The following is a 22697-nucleotide window of genomic DNA, read 5'->3' as shown; positions in this document are numbered from 1 at the left end:
GTTCCTATATGTTTATACACAACAATGTGTTTTCAGCTGTAAACACACGACGACACACACAATCACGTGCCAGGGCTGGATCGTACTTATTTACAATGGTTTTCACTTCCTGTCTTCCTAACCAACTCTAGGCCAGCGTCCTCCTGTCCCCAGCCATGGTGAGGTACTTACCTGCCACACCTGCCACACTAAGTACTAAGCCTATTACTGCTCCTTGAATGGTTTCATCCTCAGACTGGAAGCCTCGAGACACCAGGGACTGGGTTGGTGTCATTGTTTGCATTATTTCTTGCTCTTCAGGTGTGAATTCTTCAGCGAGTTGAGTCAATAAGCTGTCTTTCACAGCGCAGGCGTTCTTTAGATGATTTGTAATTTGGGGCTGTGAGCTCACAGGGCAGTTTTCTTGTTGCCCCTGCAGGTTCATGGACTTCAGACTACTTTGATGTAATACCTCAGCTTGGGAGTTCTACACCGAGTGGGTAGCTCAGATCTGGGCTTCAGCCCAGAGCATGTTTCAGGCGTAAGGCTCTGATCTGGTGTCCCTATTCCTTGAGTCACCCATGGCCTGGGAGCGTATCTGAATTCCTGCAGCGACCCATGCTGATAGCTGAGAAATTCTTTTCCTCTAATCAGTTCTGACACTCATTCACCGTGGGAGCTCAACTTGATTTCCTGCCAACAGCAGGACCGATAGCCAGATTAGCATTAAAATCTCAGCTCCAACAACCTATCTGCCCTTGGTTTTCCGATGGGGTATGGGACACCAGCCTCTCTCACTGGTATAGGTTCCTCTCTCGTAGAACCTGAAAATTCTTGCTTTTGAGCTGGGCTCTGTATGTTTAAAATACTTAAAAATGTACTATCCAGCATTTTTTATGTGCCTGGAGGAGGATGGGAAATTTCAACTTGTATTCACCCTGCCATGTTAATTTTCCCCTGTATTCCAAATGCCTTGTTCAAAATATGGTTGTTGGTTGAGAATCTCTCTCCCTTTTTCTCCTTTCTGTCCTCTCCTCTGTCTGTCTCCAGCTCTGGCCCTGACTCCCGAAGAGGCCATAAGGCATCTTGTTTTCAGAAGAGCCCTTGGCCCTGGCCTGGATGGATGACGAGTGGGGCATCTTCCTGGCTCAGGGCTGCAGGGCTGGGCCTAGAGCACGTTCTCTTCTGGGGACTCTGCTTCACCCTGAACTCGATGTGGGGCAGAAGGTCCCTTGGGGCAGCTGGGAGGAGCAGAGACCAGGCTCAGAAGAAGGAATGCCAGTTGCTGGGCATTCGTGGAGCCAGACAGCCCTCGGGATCCTGAGGATGTCTCCTGTCCCCAGTCCTTTAGTCTGGGAAGTGACAAAGGGACTGCAGTGGGAGACCCTGCTCCAGGCTCCACCCAGCTGGCTCTGTTCTCACAGACACCTGTCCCAGTCCTGGGATTTCCTGAGATAGCATGGGTTTGGGGCAGAGGGAGTCAGAAGGGCCCATTCTGTGATTCATGGACGCCAAGGCATGGCTGCATTCTCATCTATGTCCTTTCTCTGCTGTCTTTCTGCTTCGTGTCTGTAATGCATGAGTGGGTGCGAATGTGAGTATATGAGTGTGTGAATGTGACCAGCTGGGGTTACTGGTTTTGGCTGTAGACTTCTCAGAGAGCTCGCTTCAGAATCTAGTAGCCACACATGTCAGAGGAGCCACAGAATCGCCAACAAGAAGCACTCCATTCACTCCCTGAATATGGATGGAGTACTGGCAATGTGCCAGGCACTGTGCTAGCTGGGAAGGCAGTCGTTAAACATATAAATACGCAGACAAAAATGAAATGACAGTAGTTCCAAATGCTCTGAAGTAGAAGCATGGGGATCTAGGAGAGACTACCATAGGGAGGGGCTTCATTCAGGGTGAGGGCTCACGAAAGAAGTGACTTCCCAGCCAAGCCCTAAAGGAGGCAGGAGAGAGCATCCCAGCAGAGGAACAGCGAGCACGAAGGCCCTGAGGAGCAGACAGCTTGGAGCACTCCAGAAATGGCATGGAGGCCAGTGTGGGAAGGCGAGAGCCTAGGAAAGGGGTCTCGGGACGCTCGTTGTTCCTTTAGAGCTTTGCAGGGAGGCAGGCAGAGCTAGAAGTTTGGACTTTCTCCTAGGTGCAGGTGAGCAGTTGAAGAGTTTCAGCAGGGCCAAGTGTGGTTAGGTTTGTAATGTGCAGCTCACTCTGTCTGGCAGCCCTTTAGAGAGGAAAGTATAATGTAGAGCTCCAGAGAAAGGGGAAGATGGAAGCGAAAACAAACACTCTAATAGGAGGAGCCTGTGAGCAGTCACTCTGTTGGGGGAACCAGGGAGGCTTCTTGGAGGAAGTGGCATTTGAGCTGGGCCCCAGGGATAGCAGGCATGGTAGAGGCCAGCACTCTAGGCCTAGGGAATCCCTTGGGCAAAGTGCCACTGACAGTGTTCAGGTTGGGTTTGATGAGCCAGAGGACAAGGAGTGACTCCTCAAGGTCACAAGGCAGGCCCCTTAGTGGCTGAGCCAGCACTTGGGACCCTGTCTCTGACGGAGTGGAGCTCTCTGATGCCCAACGGAGGCCTGGCACCAAGAACTATCATGGAGGAAGTCCCCAAAGCCTCCAGATCAGTGGACTCTTGCAAACCCAGCGTCTGAGTGTAGGCACTTACTTCCCCAATTGCAGTGCAGCTGGGAGATGGTTGGGAGGAAGTGCGGAGCATCAGCTAAATCTAGAGAACCTGGAGGAGGGGCCTCTTCTACAGTGGAGAGAAGCAGGGTGGGGCCGCCCCAAAGGCTGCTTTTGAGGCTCCTGGAACCGCAGCCCAGACACAGGGTGGCTGGAGGGAAGTGAGAGGAGAACTCAGCCTGAGCCAGTTGGGTGAGACCCTCCGTCATTCACTCCCCTGGACCACTGACGGCCATGGCCGTGGCCCAGCAACTGCGGGCTGAGAGGTGAGTGCATGGGTGCGGCCCTCCTTGGGCCTCCTCGCTGTTCCCAGCAGGCCTTGGGGGATGGAGGTAGGCCCTCCTGCAGCCCCCTATCAATGTCAAAAGTTGAGAGGCTGGAATTGAGTCAGAGACCGAATACTCAGAAATGCAGACTCTTAGAACTGTTTTAAGGGAACTACGTTGCGGTTCACCTCCGTCAGGCACAGATGAACACATGAGGTTCAGAGAGTGGGAGTGACTTTCCCAGAGTCACATAAGAGTGGGTGGCAGAGTCTGGACAGGAACTCAGATGGTCTGGGTCCCAGGCTGGGTTCACTGCTCTGCATTATGGTTAGTAATGGCTTTTCATCTTCTGTTCAACCATGATCACAGAAGCTGGCTTGTTCTCCCTCTTTATTTAGGGGTTGGCTCAAATGTCACCTCCTCCGAAAAGCCTTCCCTGACTGCCCCCTCATTTCTCTATGACCTCCTTTTTCTGTACAGTCCTTATATTACTGGCATAATATTCTAGACTCATTTATTTGTTTTCTTCATCACTGGCTCACCATTAGAAGAAAGTCTGATGCGCGTACTGTATTTGTCTCTTTTGATCATGCTGTATCCCTGGGATGTAGAACAATGCTGGTACAGACTAAGTCCTCAGTAAATGCTGCTGACTGAATGAATGAGGGAGGTTCTTTGAGCTGGAAAATGTCCTTAGATCCTTCTAGTCCAATCCTGTCATTGTACAGGTGAGAAAACTGAGGCCCAAGGAAGATAATGTACTTTCTCGAGGCAGAGGGAGTGAGTGGCAAGGCTGGGGCTTGGAGTAGTGCCTCGCCAGGACCTAGCCTCATCTCTAGCAGCATTTTCTGAATGTTTCCTCAGTAGCTGGGCCTGTGCTCTAAGCTGTGGGGACCCTGAGGACACTTGCTTCCTGCCTTCTGGAATTGGAACAGCAGGTGACATCAGGAAAAGCGTGTGCTAATTGTGTGTAGGTGACTCAGAGGATCATGGGAGATGGGTCAGGCTGGTTCGGGCTGAAGTGGGCAACAAAGGGCCCACGGCGGAATGGGGCTAGAAATGGAACTTCTAGCCCAACCTGGGATTTCCAAAGTTTGGGTGTCAGGAGGAAGGCTTGTCAGTGGCTGTGTGGACTGAGAGGCTGCAGAAGCCAGTGCTTACAGGGCGGATTGAGAACAGCCACAGAGGGTGGTGCTGGAGGCCTGGGTGGAGGTGGTCCCATCAGATTCCAGCCCCTCATCCCCGCAAGTTCTCTGGGCCTGACACATGAACTCGAACATTCAGGAAACAGCTGCTGTTGGAGGCTTGTGGCACTTCCTGTTTCCTGGGGTACGTGGAGCTGAGAGATGACGCCAGAGCTGGCCAGCAGGACTCCACGCTGCCTCCCTCCCTCCCACTGCCTGTCCTTTATCAGCCCTCGTTGCCTCCCAAAGGAGGATGGCTGCCTCTTGCAGCCCTTCATGGGGCCATAGATCCAGGTCCTGGGGTCACTGACCTTCCCGGTGCCTCAGAGGCCTATTTGAAAGTGGGCCTTACGCGTGTTCTGCTTGAGGCCAAGGGCCCAGTGGGAGGGCCCCAGAGTCCCCACAGCAGGCCTTTCTGAGATCCAAGCTGCCTAAAGATGGAAAAGACTGTGTTTGGTTCCAACAAACATGTTTTGAGCACCTACTGTGTGCAGGAGCCACAAAACCTGAACTAGCTGCCACCCAAGTATCTTTCCTACCTTCGGCCTCTCTTGTCTAGGCTCCCAAGTGGACTTTTCATGAACAACATGAGTGTGTGTGAGCCTTGAGCATTCGTGCCTAAGGGGCCCATGAGTTGACTTCAGTTCTGAGGGGTCCTGGTTGAGGTCTCTAGGGGAGTGGTTATCCTAGGGGGACATCCATTTGGGGTTGCTGTACCCCTGACCCCACCCCAGTGCAGCAGCTTCCTGGATTGGCTGCACAGGCAGCCAGGTCACTCCCACGCTGCCCACCAGAGGACTTGCTAAAGCACAGACACAGGGAGTAGCCCTTATTGAGCACCTACTGTGTGACCAGTGCTGTTCTGGGCGCTAGGGATGCAGAGTGGGCAAGGTCCCTGCTCTCGTGGGGGTTCTCGGGCTGTGCTGGTTACACTGGGACTTCTTCACCCTCCCGGGATGTACATACTTCTTTGGTCCCCATTTTATAGAGGAGGCAGGAGCCAGAGCTCAGAGAAGAGTGTTCCCAAGGTCCCTTTTGGCAACGGCAGAGCGGGGGTTCAGATCTTCATCTTCCTCCTGTGCCCTCCTGACGACCCCTCCTTGCCACCCCCAGCCCAGGGCAAGGCACAAGGGCCCTTCGTGCTGTCTTGCTGGCTTCGTCGCGCATTACCTTCTCCTTTTCTTTGTGTGCTCCAGCCACATCAGACACCCCCCCACCACCCCATAGTCCCTAGAGCCTGCCCCTCTTGCATGGCTAAGGCCTCTGGCACTCACTGTTTCCCTTGCCTGTCGTCCTGTGGCCGGCTCCTCGTGGCTTCTCCCTGCTGACCCAGTGCCGCTGCTTCTGGGAAGCCCTCCCTGACCACCCTCAGTCTGAGCGAGCCTGGCCGTCATATAAGTACAACATCCCTGCTTTTCTCTCTGACGGACATAACCCCCATCTTAGCAGTGCCAAGCTCTCTTGCCTGTTGCATACTGCTTCTCGGAGGGAGAACAGTAACGGCCAGACTCCTTCTGCAGCTCCAAACACCCTGTGCTTTCCTTCATAGCATCTATCACCATTGAAATTATGTAATTCTTTGTTTAGTGACCACTCAGCCATGAGACCCAGGCAGGCATTGACCATGTTCTAATGTGCTCAGAACAAGTGTCTGAGCTACCGTGAGTGCTAACAACGGTTTGCTATTATTACTTCAAATGGGGAAATGAAGGCTAGGATTTATCTAAGTTCATGCTTCAAACTAGGAGCAGCCCACCCCCTCGACTTACATGCGCAAGTTTGTTAACCTCTCTGTGCCTCAGTTTCCTTGTCTGTAACAAGGTGACCCTGTCTTAGAAGAGCGCCTGGTGTACAGTCAGCACTCAGGAAATAGTTGGCTGTAGCTATAATTACCCAACCTGCCCGGCTCCCTGTGCAAAGCCATTTCTACCCCAGGTCCCTTCCTGCCCTACCCCCATCATATTACAGATGAAATACCTATGAAATGTGCAGCCTCAGGGGAGAAAGTGAAGGAGGAAGTGTCTCCCAAGGGTGTCTGTCACCATAGAGGCATTCGTGGAAAGTGAGTGCGGAGGTTGCCAGTGGCCACTAAGTTGTGCTGGGAGTGGTGGGGATTTCCTCTGCCCGCCCACAGCCACCCTGAGTCACCTCCCGATGGCAGCCTCCTGCATCCCGAGGTAGCCTGCATCGCTAGGTGACGTGAGGACCAGCAGGGGCTGGGACTAGGAGTGTAGACTTTGAAACAGCTTTCTCCTGAGGTCCTGGCCAGCTCTGCGGCCTCTGATGTGGCAACCGCTGCCCCTTCCCCCCACCGCACTCCCTGTTTCCCAATTGCTACAACCATAGAATCGTAATTGCTTCTTGTTTCTTCAACTGTTTGCAAATGGCTAGACTCAGTGACTTCTTCCGTCTTCTTGGCTGTGTGTCTTCTCTTCCTCCATCTGCCCCTCTCAGCCCCATCCTCTGCTCACTGCTCCTGTCTGGGTGTCTTAACCACAGTCATAGACAGACAGTTCTTACCTCTCCCACTGCAGCAGAGATGCCCCCCTCCCCTTAGCTCCAGAGCCACACACCAGCTCTTCCTGGACCTCCACTTAGGTGAGCAAGAGGCCTCTCAAATCAGCGTGCCTGAAACCGCTCCCATCCTGGTCAGAATATGGGTGACATGCGATGTCACTCTTGACACTGCCTTTTCTTCCACCTCCACATCCAAACAGTCCCAAATCCCTGCTGGTCATAACTCAAGAATGACTGGCAAATTGGTAGTGTGTCCACTGGAAATGCCTAAGGCTGCAGGAAACAGAGGACCTGACATTGGCTTAAACAAACAGGGTGTTTTTCTTGTTTGTTTGTTCGTTTTCATATCACAACAAGTGCAGAGGTTCACAGCTGATTCTGCAGCTCAGTGACTTGAGGATGAGCATTCCAGACATTCCTTTGGTCTTCCTCATGTTTTTGCCTCAAGGATGCAACGTGGCTGTTGCAGGTCCAGATGTCACATGTGCTTTCAAGGCAGGCAGACAGGGGAAGGGGGGAGACCACGCTGGCTGTGTCCATCCCTCTGGATCAGGAATGCGCTGGTCCTGGATGGATATTGCTAGACCATAACATGGCTGTTACCGTACGGTCCCATCTCCCGATGCCTGCACTCGGGAGGTCTGGCTTGGGTCCTGGCCTGGCTTGCAAACGGGTATTGAATGAGGAATGCTGAATGCACCTGGGTTCACTGTGCTCACACCCCGTGGGCCCACCGGACACGCCAGGACAATGACCAGGCTCTTTTCCTCCGGCCTCCCTCAGCGACTTTGAACAGCTTCCAGACGACGTTGCCATCTCAGCCAACATCGCCGACATCGAGGAGAAGAGGGGCTTCAGCAGCCACTTTGTAAGAGAGACCCCTGAACCTTCACCTCTGACTCTGAAACTCTAACGATCTGACAGCTGAACCTTTACCCTCTGACCTCTGAACCTTCACCTCTCTCATCTCATCACTTCTATCCCAGTGGTTCTCAGCAGGGTGATTTTGCCCTCCAGGGGACATCTGGCAGTTAATATCTCGAGGCATTTTTCATTATTACAACTTGGGGTGGGGCTGCTACTGGCATCTAGTGAGTGGAGCCCAGGGATGCTACCCAATGCCCTACAGCAAAGAATCATCTGGGCCCAAATGTCCTATCGAGGCTGCTCTGACCGTAGGACCTCTGAACCTCCCCCTCTGTTGCCCCGGGCTTCTGAGGCCCTACCCCTGGCCTCTGTCTTCCCTAGGTTTTCGTCATCGAAGTGAAGACGAAAGGGGGATCCAAGTACCTCATCTACCGCCGCTACCGCCAGTTCTATGCCTTGCAGAGCAAGCTGGAGGAGCGCTACGGGCCAGAGAGCAAGACCAGCCCCTTCACCTGCATCCTGCCCACCCTCCCAGGTAGGCCGGCTGCTCTCGGTCCTGCTTCCCTCGGGCCTCCTTCCCCTGGTCGGAGCTGCGCCCATCGGCTCTGCTGCTCTGCTGACACTATTCGGTTATTCTATTTTTACCCACATTAAACCCATTCATGCAGTCCATGGCCCCTTCCTGCCATCACAGGCTGCCACCTCTAGCTCTCTGGCCTCATAACCCTTCACCTGCTGTGCTCCAATGACCTTCACGGCTTTAGCCATCCACCAGTGAGAGAGGCCATGGTTTGGAGCACGTGAGCACCGGCCTCTCCCCGCCGAGTCAGGCGTTCTGTGTCTCCCTAGCCGAACACACACTCATTTTCCAGCACTCCTTGCGGCCCTTCCATGAGAACTGCCCTCTCCCCTTGCAGTCCCAGCTTCCGCCAATCCCTACGGCTCCCCCTCTTTCTCTGCTCCGCTGAGATGCTGTGGGCGTCACTCCTCTGCTTTTGGACAGTCCCTTCACCCCTTGCCTCTTGGCCTTCCTCCCCAACTCGGTCCTCACTTGCATCTTGGATGAGCCCAAAGCTCCGACTCCTCAGCGCCTGCCCTCCTGAGCCCTGCAGCAGAAACCCCCACCTGTGTGGTCTCCGAGTGCCCTCCACGCCCTGCAGGCAACATATGAGCACCCTTCTCCCAAACAACAGCGACAGTTCCTGCCCTTTCCTTCTTCAAGATCAAACCCCATCTCCACTGGCTCTTACTTTGTCTCAGCAAATGCCTATGGTTCCTTCTCTTCCTGCCCCACGAGGAACTGAAGCCGTTCCCTGGGGGCTCCTGGCTTCTCTTTCCCTCCTTTGAAGCTGGTTCTGCTTACATCTGCCCCTTCCCCTTCTCTGGGCTGCAGGGGAAACGGGGGTCTCTCATGCTCTCAGCTGGCTTCTCTCCTCTTTTGGTGCTTTCCCCTGACAGCTAGTCCAGTGTGTTTCCTATGCTCACCTCCTCCAGTATGTCTTGACTCTGCCAAGATTCTACACAGTCTCAGCTCTCTTCCGTCTTTAAACAAAATGTGCCATCAGTAAGCACTCTTGCAGGAAGCCTCCTTGAGCCCCAAGAACCCTCCAAACCTCCTTTTCTCGCTTTTGCAACAAATCTTCACTCGCCGTCTCACCTTCTCGCTCCCACCAGCTGCTCAACCCACAGGCTGGTTTCAGCTCTCACTGCTCCCCTGAATTCCCCTTAGGATGGCGGCCTGTGACCTGTGAACTCTGACTTCCACGGCCACATCTCCGGCCTCGTCGTCATTGTCCCGCTTCCTCCTCCAGGAAACTCTCTCCAAACTTCCACGGAGCCAGCCTCTCCCAGTTTCCTTCCTACCTCACCGGCTGCTCCTCCAGTGTCTCCTTAGAGAAGCGGCCTCTGCTGCTTCTTGGAAGGTGGCACTCGCTGTACCTTTGCCTTCTCACTCCCAACACCCCTACCCTCACCCCCAGGCAATCTGAGCCCTTGCCAGTGACTTTAATTGTCCTTTTCTGGCTACTAACTCTCAAATGTCATGGACCTCAGATGATACCCTCCTGCCACTTGCCAGACACCAGCCCTGCCTGCCTCATGGGCAGTGACAGCCAGACAGGGCTCACATTCTCTCAGGGTGGGTGGTTCCACTGGCGCTCCTGCCTATGGGTCCTGGAGAGGCCATCTGTCTCTGCTCAGCCATTGTCTGTTTCTCTCCCCCCGGACGCTTGGGCCTTGCTTGAGCAAGAATTCATTCATCCACTCAACAAATATTTATTGATTTGGGCAACATTCTAGACCCATGGTTCTTAACGTAAGCAGCATATGGAAGTCACTTGAGATTTAAAGAACCCCAATCAATGCCTAAGTCCCACGCCTAGAAATTCGGATTTTATTGTCTGGAGTGAGTACCACACAATATTTTTAATCCGCCTCGGGTGACTTGAATATGGCAGCCAGGATAGGGACCTAGGTGATGGGGATACAGCTGTGAGCGAAGCAGAGGTCCGGTTCTCTTAGAGCTAAGAATCGTGTGTGTGTGTGTGTGTGTGTGTGTGTGTGTGTGTGGTGAGGGGTGGATAAGCAACACATAAACAATTAAAATGAGAAAAATACCAGCTCTCAATAGTGCAACTCACAGAATGCCAGTTGGATGGGATGGTCCACAGTGACCACTTCAGTGCCATGGAAAGGTGAGGGGGAAGAGCCCCGACCAGAGGGGAAGACCCCAGAAACCGTGTTCTTGGCTGGGCCCCCAGGACAGTTCTTTTCCTCTCCTCAGCCAAAGTCTACATGGGTGTGAAACAGGAGATCGCCGAGATGCGGATACCTGCCCTCAATGCCTACATGAAGGTAACAGCAGGGCCATGCCACCCTGGCACCTGGGAGGGCACAGGGTATTGGGAGGTATGGATAGCCTAGGTACCATCTCTGGGCATGGCTTTGGGAACTGGGGCTGGTTCTCCCGCTCCAATAGCCTGCAAATTCAGTCCTTGAAGGCCTGGCCTAGGGAGAGAAACAGGATGTGTCTCAGGGTTCTGGAGGTTGTGGAAGAGGTGGTGCAGGAGCCGTGAAGATACAAGGAGCCATGCTTTGAATGGACAAATCTAATATCTGTGCTGGGCATTCTGATACAGAGGCGAATGGGATCTGGTGCCTGCCCCCGAGGTACCCACTGCCCAGTGGAATACAGTCAGCTGGGTCATGAAGTCACAAAGAGGCTTGGCCTATAGAACGGGGGCGTGATGGACAGGGTACCAGCTCTCTCACATAGCCCCTTTGTACGAACTAGAGAAAGGGCCCCTTGCCAGGGCACAGGCTGGATATTAGTTGTATTCATGAGCCATGGCTGGGTGCCCTTGTATATTCCCCAACCTATAAATTGTCTGTATCCCTAGGAGATGGGAGCACAGAGGTAGGAGCATCTTAAAGACAGAGACCAGGCTGGCCAGGAAAGACCTCCCACCAAACAAAACTATGCAAGAAAGGGACGCTGTTCCTCACGAGGTAGTGAGCACCCCATCACTAGAGGCATGCAAACCATGGCTTGATGACAACTTCAGGAAACTGGAGGAGGAAGCCCTCCTCTTAGCACAGAGACGTTATCACAGCCATGAGGGCCCCCCTTCCTTCTACTTTCACCGCTAAAGAACACTGAGCTAGGAGTCGCTTCCATTTTTGCTTTGATGTTAACTGTTTGGGTGACTTGGGGCGAGTTTGCCATGCTCTCTGGTTCCTGGTTCTCTTATGAAATGGGGCAGTGCCTCCAGCTCTCTGGTCTCACAGGAGTGACTCTGGGATCGATTGAGAAAAGGGCAGGAAAGTGCTTTGTAAACTGTGAACCTGCTTCCAGAATTTGAGATCGTGATTCCTAGTGGAGATGGCCGGCCTGCCCTCTTTGGTGGCTTAGGGGATCCTGGGCTCTGAGCCAAAAGAGAGAGGAAGGGAAGCCGTGTGAGCTCCAGCACTGGAGGTGTCGCTCCTCCAGGGGGTGCTGTGATAGCTGCTCCTTCAGGGTGGCTGGAAGTTCCACCCTTCTCTCCAAGGTCTAGAAGAGTAGAGTGCTCTGGTGGGAGGAAGAAGAGGCTGCAGAGCTGGGATTCTTCATCCTACACTTGGTCTTAGTAACCAGCAGCCTAGAGGATCCCATCTCTGTCTGTCTGTGTCCGATTTGATTTCTTGAAGCCCAGAGGTCAACCAGTGCAGGAATCTCTGCTATGGCAACCCCAATCTGTGCTTGCACACCTACACTACCACTCTCCCCTGCCCCAGTCTGCTTGTCCCATTGTTGGATAGCTATTAGAAAAGCTTGAGTCCCTATAATTTCCACCCACTGGTCTTACCTCTGTCCTCATGAAGAATATGGGTCATGTAATAACACCGGCCTGGAACTACTCGGTATGCATTTGGTGGATAATTGAATAGGTTTATTTAATTCCCTCAAAAATTTATGAGTTAGGTACTATTATCCCAAATTGAAAATGAGGAAAGGAGGCACAGAGAGGTAGAGTGTCAGTGTCACAGAGCACTTAGGTGGGAGGAATGGGATTCGAACTCACATCTCTGAGACTCTAGGGTTGTGCTCTTACCCACTGTGCTATGTAGTAATGAAAGTAACAGCCACAATGGTAATACCTAACTTTGATGGGCCGCTTGCTAGGTGCCCGGTGCTCCTCTAAGTGTTGTGCATATACTCACTTATTTAATCCTTACACAGTCCCACGAGGGAGATACTGTTACCATCCCCATATTACTAATGAACATCCAGAGGCTGGTCCAAGGTCGCCCGGCTGGTGGACAGTGGAGCTGGGACTTGATACCGGGCACAGCCTGGCTCAGTGTCTGTGCCCTTCGACCCAACTCTGGGCTGCCTGCCAGTCTGTCCTATGGCAGCCGTGTCTTTCTTAGGCTTTGCGTTCCCAGTGCCTCTGGGATGGAGTCCCCAGTCCCTTCAATCCTGCTGCCTCTGTGGGATTCTCCAGGGGGTCTGGGCTCTGGGTGCCTGTAGGACTACAGCACCCAGAGCCAACCATGGGGTTCCTGGCGGCCTGTGCAGTATGTGGTTGAGGGGTGGGGACCTGTGCCATGTGTGGCTTGGGGGTGACCTTGCTGGGTTCTGGGTCCTCACAGCCTCAGGGTCTTTGCATCGTGGCAGTATAACCAGCCTCAGATCGAGTGAGAGTCCCAACCCCACCACTTCCTAGTTCTGCCAACTGGACCAGGCACTTTCCCTTTCCCAGCCTCAGTTTCCCTAACTGTGATACAAGATAAAGTATCAGCAAGTGTTTGTTAGGTCCTAATATCACCAACTGTTGTTAATTTGGATTATTTGGGGTATCCGCCTCCCCCCGCCCCAACAGTTGTCTCATTTTGAGCTAAGGAATGGGCCTTGATGGCAGATGGCTCTGGATGCCCCAGCTTTGTCACTTGCTAGGCTGTGTGGCCTTGGGCAGGTCTCCTCACGTCTCTGACTCTAACTTTCAGGTTACCATGAATGGAGGGAGGTCACATGGTGTGGCACTCAGTGCACTGCCTGGACAGTCCCCACCATGTCACGTTACCTGGCATTGCCTTTATTGTTGTGTCTGGAGGCCTTTTGACCTTTTCCAAATGACCTCTCTCAGGTCAGCCCTCTCCTCACCTTGAACCCAGGAACAAAACTTGTGAAATGTTACCTCAGCCTGAAAATGTTAAAATAGATCTTGTTTCTGTTATTGGGCAGAGAACCAGCCGGTAGAGAGAAGGGTCCAGTGTGGGGGCAGAGGATGGAGCCACTGGGTTGGGATGTCCAGACCTTTCTGCTGACCACCACACCCTGTCCTGCTCTCTCGCCCAAACTCAGAGCCTGCTCAGCCTGCCCATATGGGTGCTGATGGACGAGGATGTCCGGATCTTCTTCTACCAGTCGCCCTACGACTCAGAGCAGGTGCCCCAGGCGCTGCGCCGGCTCCGCCCACGCACCCGGAAAGTGTAAGCTACCGGTCCCTGCACTAGGAGGGTCAGGGCCCCAAGCCTTTTCCCCCTAACCAGGCATTCTGTCCCTATCTTCCCTGGAGGAAGGGAGGGAACGGAGATCAGTTCTATTCCTGAGCACTCCAGGATGTTCGGCTTATTAGAGGAGCTTGGAAAATTAAGCGCAGGAATGGAGGGACAGAAAGTGGGTGCGTTTTGATGTGTGTGACAGTAAGGACCCGAGGGCAGGGGCTGGGCCATTGATGGGGAAGTTTTGGTGCCACAGCAACCACTGAGGATGGCCCGAGGACCCTGGCTGGCTGGACAGAGTGGGGAGCCGGGAGAGGAAGGAGGAGCTGCGCCATCTGCAAACACTGAGCATTTCCCGGCTGTGGGGAGCCTTGTCTCTGGTTGGATTTAGTTCCGTGGAGCCAACTTTGGCCCCACGCTGATGGCCCCACGCTGACCTCCAGGGAGGCTGCTGCTCACTCCCTTGTTCCAAACAGCCCAGCACTCCCTTCCAGCCCCCTCCTAAGCAGGAAATGATCCTTGAAAATCCAAGCCACTGAAATCGTGCTGGGTTTCCAAAGGCAAGGGTGCTGCTTCTGTTGCAGGACTGTGCTCCGGAGTCCTGAGCCCCCACCCCATCCCTCCTTCCTGCAGCCGGTATCTCTGAGTGTCCTCCCGGTGTGTGGCCATTGCCCCTGCGCACCCATGCAGGCAAAGGCTGAATTCCAGCTATGCCACACAGCAGCCCTGGGCCCTGGAGAGGGCATATCCCTTCTCCAAACCTGCATCCTCGGCTGAAACGTTAGAATAATAACATGACTTCAGAGGTTGGGTGTGGGGAGTAGAAGAAAACAAATGTGAAATGTTTGGCAAGTTATGGCACTAAACAGATGTGTCCTCCTTACCTCCTTTCTCGGCCCCTGCTTCCTGATGTACAAAGGGGGTACAGTCTCCCCTTCAGGGGCACTGAGAACTGGGGGCGGGGGAGAAGTGGGATGGCCCATAGGAGCAACTGTAGCTGCATTTTTAACATCTGCTCCCCCCACCCCCATACCTTTCCTGCCTCTGGGGAGGGTCTCCTCTGGTGCAGAAGCAGGGAGCTGGCCTCCACCGGAGAGAACCCCAAGGGCTGACAGCCCCTCTTCTCTCTCCACAGCAAGAGCGAGTCCCCACGAGGTGATGGCTTAGACCGCATGGCAGCTCCGCGAGCAGAGGTACCCCGCGGGCCAGGCCCACACCCCACCTCTCGGCAGCAACCTTGCTCCCCCCTCAGCCACTGAGCCTCTCCTGCTGGGCGTCCACTGGTGCCTAGGATGGGGTTGGGTGCTGTGGGGAGACAGGGCCACAGCCTCAGCCTTGGGCACTGGACCCTAGCCCAGCTGAGAGGAGGGGACGCGACAGGCCCACAGAGGCAGAAGAGCATTATGCATTCATCATTCATTCACCAAGCTTTTCTGGGACCGTCTGCACCAGCCCCGCTGGGGGACTGAAACCTCAGTGATGACTCAGACAAGGCCCTGTCTTCAAGGAACTCACAGCTCCCTGGGGACACACACATAAAAATGTGCATTTCAGAACCAGTGTGGTCAGTGCCTGGAGGCTTATGGGAGCGCTGGAGCCCACACTGAGGCCTGGGGGGTTGGGGAAGGTGCTGGATCCAGGGAGACTGGCTCCTGTCTCCATGCTCATTGCACCAGGTCTGAAAGGAGCACCCACTCTGGGGTCAGGAGGACCTGGGTTCTAATCCTAGCTCCTCCACTAACTAGGGGAGTGGTTTCAGACAAGTCCCTCATCCTCCCTGAACCCCAGTCTCTTCACCTGTTAAATGGGACACCTAAGTATGTCAGCACGTAGTAGGAACTCAGTGAATGCTTCCTCCCTGCTCCTCACTCCTGTCTTCTCCCCAGGCGCTGTTTGACTTCACTGGGAACAGCAAACTGGAGCTGAATTTCAAAGCTGGAGATGTGATCTTCCTTCTCAGTCGGATCAACAAAGACTGGCTGGAGGTGAGAGGGAAGGCGAGGGTGGAGATGAAGATGGAGGAAAGGTTGGAGGTGAGGGTGGAGGTGAGGGTGGAGGTGAGGGTGGAGATGAAGATGGAGGAGAGGGTGGAGGTGAGGGTGGAAGTGAGGGTGGAAGTGAAAACTGAGGTGACAATGCAGATGAGATTTGATGCTTTGAGTCTGGTGGGGCCGTCAGAGAATGAGGAGGGTCCGGGAAGGTCCCAGGGAGGAGATGCCGTCTGAGGATAGTTCTGGAGACCTGGGCAGGTGGGTAGGAGGAGGCTGAGCGCACACAGCCACTGGGGAGACAGTTGTGTGGCTGGACAGAAGATTCTGGAGCCCACACTTGCCTTTAGTTCTGACCCCAAGAAACAGTTCCTTCAGGCAAGTCAGTTAACTGAGTTTAATTTCTTGGACTATCACAGGGTTTCCAGCCTCGGCACTACTGACATTTGGGACCAGGTAGTTCTTTGTTGTGAGGCTGTCCTGTGCATTGCAGAGTCTTTAGCTGCATCCTTGGTTTCTACCAACAGGTAGATGCCAGTTGCACCCTTCTAGTTGCAACAATCGAATCTTCAGACATTTGGCCCTGGGGGCAAATCACCCCCAGTTGAAATGCACTGGCCTGTACCCTGGGATAACATTACTGACCTTGCAGGCAGCAAGAAAAGATAACTGTGAAAAGCTTGAGCTCTAGAGTCAGCCTGTCTGGTGTCACGTCCTAGCTCTGTTCGAAACTATCTTTGTGACGTAGGGAAACTTGCTCAACCGTGTGGTTTCCTTTTCTGTAAATTGAGGCAACGCTGGCAATTTCTTCATAGGGTTCCTGAAAGGGTTAAAGGAGGTGTAGCTGTTCAGGGCTTGGCCCATAGAAAGCCTGGGTGCATGCGTGGTGTCCAGCCAGTGCCAGGGCTGTTGAGAGAGTTAGATGAGACTCTGGAGCCAGAGCCTGTCTTGGTCATTGCTTTGTCCCCACCTGCAGCCAGTGTGGCCTGTGTAAGGGCTCGCAATGACTCGTTGAGTGGAGATGGGAGGTCACAGAGTGGGAGGGCCTGGCCTCGTGCCTGCCTTTTGGGTTCGGTCCTATTGTTCTTAATCAAGATTCCCTTCTCTCGGAGCTCCTGGGAGGCAGTGTCTGAAGGAGGTTGTAGGACAGGTCCCAGGGGGTCCATTGAGGGTGGGGGAGGGTTCCTGGCGTCCAGAGCTGGAGAGGAGCCAGGCCCACCAGTCCTGCGGACTTGGCAGTTTTGATTTCACCCCAGTCCTGGAGCTCTGTCTTAGGTACTCATCAGCTCTGACAGCTGCCCGAGGGGTATCGCTGGGTCATTCTCCAGAAATAGGACATGTTTGTTGCCTTCCTGTTTTCTGGAAAGTTCTTTGTGTTAGCATGCTGGCCAACTTCTGGCCTCAGGTTGAGGGGAGGGTCAGAGGAGGACAACTTGGAGCCTTACTTTATATGTCTGTAAAATGGGACATAAACGATAATGTCTTCCATAGGGTTGTGAAGACTAAGAATGTAGGTGCAAAGCACAGGCCGTGGCTGGGTCTTGGCCTGAAGTTTAGGACAGAGGCCTGGGCTGCAGAGAGAGAGATTTCTGGCTGTTTGGCCTAAAGCTCAGCGTTATCTGTGGAATGAATGAATGAGTGGGAACCGCCCTTCCCTCCCCCTCCCCAGTTCTATTTTCCTGTTTAACACCGACTGCCATCTCACTCACCATGAAGTTCGCCTATTTACCTGCACATTGTCACTCTCCGTTATAGTGGAAGTTCCACGAGAGAGCGCGAGGGCTTTCATCTGTTCTGAGTGCCCAGGGCCGGCCACAGAGCTGGTGCTGAAGCAGTCTTTGAATGACTCCATGATGGAGTGAATGAATGAAAGATCATAGCAGACCAGATAAATTCAGATCTTCACCTATTCTAAAACGGAAATCTTTTGGGGATGAACAACTTGGTGACTTTGGTCACTTTTTCTCCTCCCTCTACGTGAGGGGACCCAGACCTCGTCTGCCTTTCCCCATCATTATATGGGGGCTGGAGGCCCTGAGATGTCGCCCTCACGCAGACAGAGCAGCTGCCTTTTTCCTCCTCAGGGCACTGTTCGGGGAGCCACCGGCATCTTCCCACTGTCCTTCGTGAAGATCCTCAAGGACTTCCCTGAAGAAGACGACCCCACCAACTGGCTGCGCTGCTATTACTATGAGGACACCATCAGCACCATCAAGTTTGTGTCCTGAAGGAGGAACCTGTCCGCCCACCTGGCCCAGCCCCACTCCCACCCTCCATGCCACTCTGGGTTCTGAGACCTAAATCGGATCTCATGTGCCCCCCCCCCCATACACACACACTTAAAAATCTGCAGTGGCCCCCACTGTCCTCCAGATAAGCCTCCAGAGAAGTGCCATAACCAGAGGTCAAGGTCCATTGTGGCTTAGCCAGCCTCATTCCCATGTCCCCCTTCTGGCCTGACACCTCCTCACCAATGCCTATTGTCCCCTTAGGGACATCGCGGTGGAGGAAGACCTCAGTAGCACTCCACTGTTCAAGGACCTGCTGCAGCTCATGAGGTGAGGGGTTGGGGTGGGAGGGCAGGAGGTGAGGGGGTCACACACGCTGGAGAAGAGATCTGGTGGAGAAATATAATGCGTGAAGGTACTATCTGCATCTAGTTTGCCTTCTTGTTTTACCCACAGCCCAGCCCTACAGGGTGGCTATTAGCTCCCTATGTTATTGGGGGAGGAAGGGCTGCAGAGAGGTGAAGGGACTTGGATGAGGTCACAGTTTGTGAGTGTGGATTTGTGGCTGGAGCTAATATCTTTTTGGGTAAAAACGGACTTGGATTCCCCACCGTCAGGGATTGCCATCTCTCAAGATCCAGTTTAGTTATAGACAATTATTTTACAGAATGGAAATAGCATTGCTACCTTCCTGACTATAAAAGCAATACCTATTTATTATGAAAAAAACAAGAATGCCAGAAATCCCAGAAAGGTATAAAGAAGTGACATCACCTCATAACTTTACTCCTCTCATTGTTTGATGTACCTTCAGATTTCCTCAGTGCACACCCCCACCCCACCCCCACATAACTATTACTTTAATTGGCCACGTGGAGTCATTCTGGGCATGCATCATAATTAATGTGGTCATCCCCTTTTGTTGGTTATTTAAGTTAACCTTCCATTTTTACTACTATAAGTAATGCTGTGATTTACGTGTTTGGTGACTTGCCTGACTATTTCTTTAGGATGATTTTCTAGAAGTGGAATTTGGGGATCAAAGTGTTTGCAAGTCTGTTAGGCTTCTGAGCTGTTTTGTCAAATTACTCATGGAAAGGTTGGATCACATTTTTTTGTTGTTGTTGGTCTTTTTTTTTTTTTTTGGCCAGCCAGGTAGAAGAGTGCCCACCTACTGACACCCCACATTGGACAGGCCCAGGCCTTAGAGAATTCTCAATAGCTGCTCACAGGTCTTTCAAGGGCTTTATTCTGCTCTACCGTGTGCACTCGTCTTCCCAGGACAGTTCTTACGTGTTCATTACATTTATACACAAGACATTTCAGGCTGTGCCACTAATTTAGTATGAAACCCCCCCCCCCCCGCTGCCCACCGTAGGCGTCCGTTTCTCCCTCTGCTCAGTGGCAGCTTGGATCAGTCACGTGATAAGGCCTGTGTCAAGCTCTGACCTCTTCTGAGTTTTAGGTCGAGACCCTAAAACTCTCTCTGCCCCACTCCCTCCCCCCATGCGTAGGCTTAAGGCTTCTGGAATTTTCATTCTCCCTGAACTTTCCCACTTAGGCGGGAGTTCCAGAGGGAGGACATTGCCCTAAATTTCCGGGATGCTGATGGTGACCTGATTCGGCTGCTCTCGGATGAAGACGTGCGGCTCATGGTGAGACAGGCCCAAGCTCTCCCCACCCAGAAGCGCCTCTTCCCCTGGAAGCTGCACGTCACCCAGAAGGACGACTACAAGCTGTACAACACAGTCCCCTGAGCCACTGATGTCCCTGGGGCAGTGAAGGGACACCTGAAAAAACATCCATTAAGAAAAATCAAACAGATCTTGCAATGTCTGTTTACAAAAAATCCAGTTGTTTGGCTTCTAACATGTTACCTGACCAGATACACCAAGGGGCTCGGCTGCCACAAAATGAATAGACCCTAGATAGGACACACTCTTCAAAGAATCATAAGACTCAAGAAGTCGTGGGGTTCTCCAATGACCCGCCCACACCCCACCCCATGATCAGAGCTGGGGCCGGAATCCATTTGGCCCCATTTTGGGGTTGTTCTGGAAGGCATAGGCAGTGCTGCTGTCAAAATGCTGAGCCCTGGGGAGGCCATGAGGTTGGGGGTCTGGACCAGGGGCTCCAGTGTTGAGTCAAAACCCTGAGGGTGAGGGGTGAGGTGGCTCTGGGAAAGTGGCATTCCTGGGTCCAAGCAGAAAAGTGTCCCCTTTAGAGTAGCATGTCCCCAGTTTTCGATGATGCGAGTCACTGAGATTAAGATGAGGCAAAGGGCTCATTGTCAGCGATGAGCAAATCTCTGTGAGTGAGAAGAGGCAGTAACAACAAACAATAGCTTTAGAGCCCCAGGGATTGTTGATCTTGGAACGACATGACTGAAATGTTTAAAGAAATAAAGAATGAAATCATAACAATGAATGAGCTATAGGTAGGTTTGCAAAAGAATGATAGTATATATATATATATATATATATATATATATATATATATATATATATATATATATATTATATTTACATATACATATGTATAGGTGTGTGTGTGTGTGTGTGTAAATCTATTGAAACAGAAAACTCGGTGTATAAGTTAGATAGTATATTACACACAGGTGAAGAGAAAACTAGTGAATTGGAAGATAAAAACCAAAGAAATACCCAAAATATAACACAGACAAGTAGTTGGAGAATATGAAAATAAAGTTAAGAGATATGAACAATAGAATGAGAGTTCTTTTAAAATAAAAATCTCAGAAAAAGAAAATATAGAGAACTGAAAAGAAGCAACATTGAAATAGATGGCAGATGCCCTATTTCAAAAGTGGTGAAAAACTTATATCTATGGATACAAGAAGCATACCAGGGTAAGAAGGACAAATGAAAGGTGGTGCACAACTGGCTACAACAACCACAAAACACCAAAGTCAAAGAGAAAATCTTCAAAGCAGTCAGAGAGAGTTAAGATCCCTACAAAATAACGACAGTAAGAATGGTAAGCGGATTTCTCAACAGCACCCATGGAAGCCAAAGTCAATATAATTATAGCTTCAATTTTTGAGACAAAATAACTTTCAATCAAGAATTATATACTCAGTAAAATCATCTTTCATTCGTGATAGTGAAATGAAGACATCTAAAGATAAAAACTGAGAATGTGCCACCAACGTACCTAAACTAAAAGTATCTTTAAAGTACATTCTTCAAGAAAGAGGAAAATGGTCCTTGAAGGATAGTCTCAGATGCAAGAACAAATGATAAACCAAGATGATGGTAAACATGGTGGTGGATTTGCACTGTGTTGACTTAGCTAAGCTGGAACTAGATTTCCAAGAACTTCCTTTCCTGTGTAGATTCACATTAGCATGGGTGCTTAGAGACATAGCAGTTTTAGAAGGCAAATGTGAAGCGGCAACCACCTTCTTTTCAGTTCAGGTAAGATGCTATTCCAGCTCATGCACATCGTTACTTGTCTGCTGGTTCACATTCTGAAACTTCAGAACACAAAAGTTAAAGAGAAGGCCTTCAGAGAAATCAGATAAAGTTTACATCGCTACAAAAGAACAACAGTTATATTGATAAGCAGACTTCTCAGTAACACCCTCAATATCAGGTCCCAGCTCCTGTGGATTGTACTTCTCCTGGGCCAGGTGTGTGTTTGGCACCATGACAAAGAACATCAGTCTCTTCTGCAGGCCACCGTCATTGGAGTCTTGGAGGTGGTGAGGGACTGACTGGTTAGTCTGTCGTTGTGGGTCCAGCTCATACCTGCAGCTCCAGTTTGTCTGTGCTTCTCTCACTTCACATGCATCTTCTGTTTGTGACTGTCTGCCTGGCAGACGTGACACAGATGCAACAGCATCCTGTAAATGGTTTAACCGGCTCCCACAATTGAGGACAATTAAACCCTCACAACAAGTTTGTTGTTATATGTTTCCAATGATTCTGCTTCTCTGAGGGAACCCTGGCTGATACACATACATATGTATTCAAACAGACATTCCGAATATAAAGCAATTATAGTGTCTAATTTGTCGGGTTAAAAAAGAACAGAACTAAAATACTGCATAATAAGAGTATTGCGCTGGGAGAGGTGGAATTAAAGTATTCCAAGCTGCTGATGCTATTCATAAGCAGAATTAAAAACTGTTAACTGTTAGACTTTGCCAAATTAAATGAGCATGGTAAATTTTCAATGAAAATCATGCAAAGACTAGAAACAGAACATATGTATTTCCCAATACATAGATCAAAATGGAAAAGAAAAAAGGAAATAAAAAAGAGGCAAGAGAGAAGAAGAAAACAAGTAGGATCCAAAAGGCTAGCTGGTCGCCATGAGTCTAGATATATTAATAATTTTGATACTGTAAGCATATGTGGACTCAATGCACCAATTAAGAGATTGTCGGGTTCCATTAAAAAAACAAGTCCATGTAAGTGTCATATACATGAAAGACACATAAAGTCTGAAGACATAGAAACATTGAAAGTAAAGGCATAGAAAAATATTCCTGGCAACTACTAAGCCAAAGACATCTTGGTGGGGGTAGGGGAGAGTCTATACAGACTCCAAGTCTATTTTTGTGTAAACTTGGCACCAAAACACATTTAGTGGCAATTCTTGACCCTGAACTGAACAGTGATGCTTACCAGCCACACTTGCCTCTCAGTTCCTCTATATTTTGTTGCTTTGGGGGAACGATTTTTGACTTTATGTATAACCAAACACAATGTCAACATTGGAGGTGAAAAAGTTTTAGCTGCTAATGAAGCTGCCGAAAATTGCCTCTGTGGATTTGCTATATTATCTGATGAAATCTTTGATGTAGTCAATTGACAGGAGGATTAAAACTGCTCTGCAAAATGGCTGACGAAGGCGCACCAGTTGGTTCCACCCTGTTGACTGTTCTTGGTGTGCCAAATGCTGCAGGTACATATAGGAGGCACGTGCCATCTTTAAAGGGTGTATGCAATTTCCTGTCCATTGTTATG

The 22697-nt window shown here is 51.3% G+C and overlaps 1 protein-coding gene across 1 annotated transcript; it reads left to right on the top strand.

Moving 5' to 3' along the window:
- The first annotated feature begins 2766 nt into the window (after nucleotides 1-2766).
- NCF4 (neutrophil cytosolic factor 4) lies at nucleotides 2767-20126 on the top strand. The gene is made up of 10 exons (XM_019713435.3): nucleotides 2767-2937; nucleotides 7422-7506; nucleotides 7887-8040; nucleotides 10288-10358; nucleotides 13348-13475; nucleotides 14623-14680; nucleotides 15374-15472; nucleotides 17560-17690; nucleotides 17968-18033; nucleotides 19265-20126. Exons 1-10 carry the CDS (start codon nucleotides 2906-2908, stop codon nucleotides 19458-19460), a joined length of 1020 nt encoding a protein of 339 aa, XP_019568994.1. The 5' UTR covers nucleotides 2767-2905; the 3' UTR covers nucleotides 19461-20126.
- The last annotated feature ends 2571 nt before the right edge of the window (nucleotides 20127-22697 follow it).

Source organism: Rhinolophus sinicus, chromosome 1, assembly GCF_057876585.1.
Source record: "Rhinolophus sinicus isolate RSI-liver-muscle chromosome 1, RSI-T2T, whole genome shotgun sequence".
In the NCBI taxonomy this organism is placed as follows: domain Eukaryota; kingdom Metazoa; phylum Chordata; class Mammalia; order Chiroptera; family Rhinolophidae; genus Rhinolophus; species Rhinolophus sinicus.
This window is presented reverse-complemented; position numbering and strand designations above follow the sequence as displayed.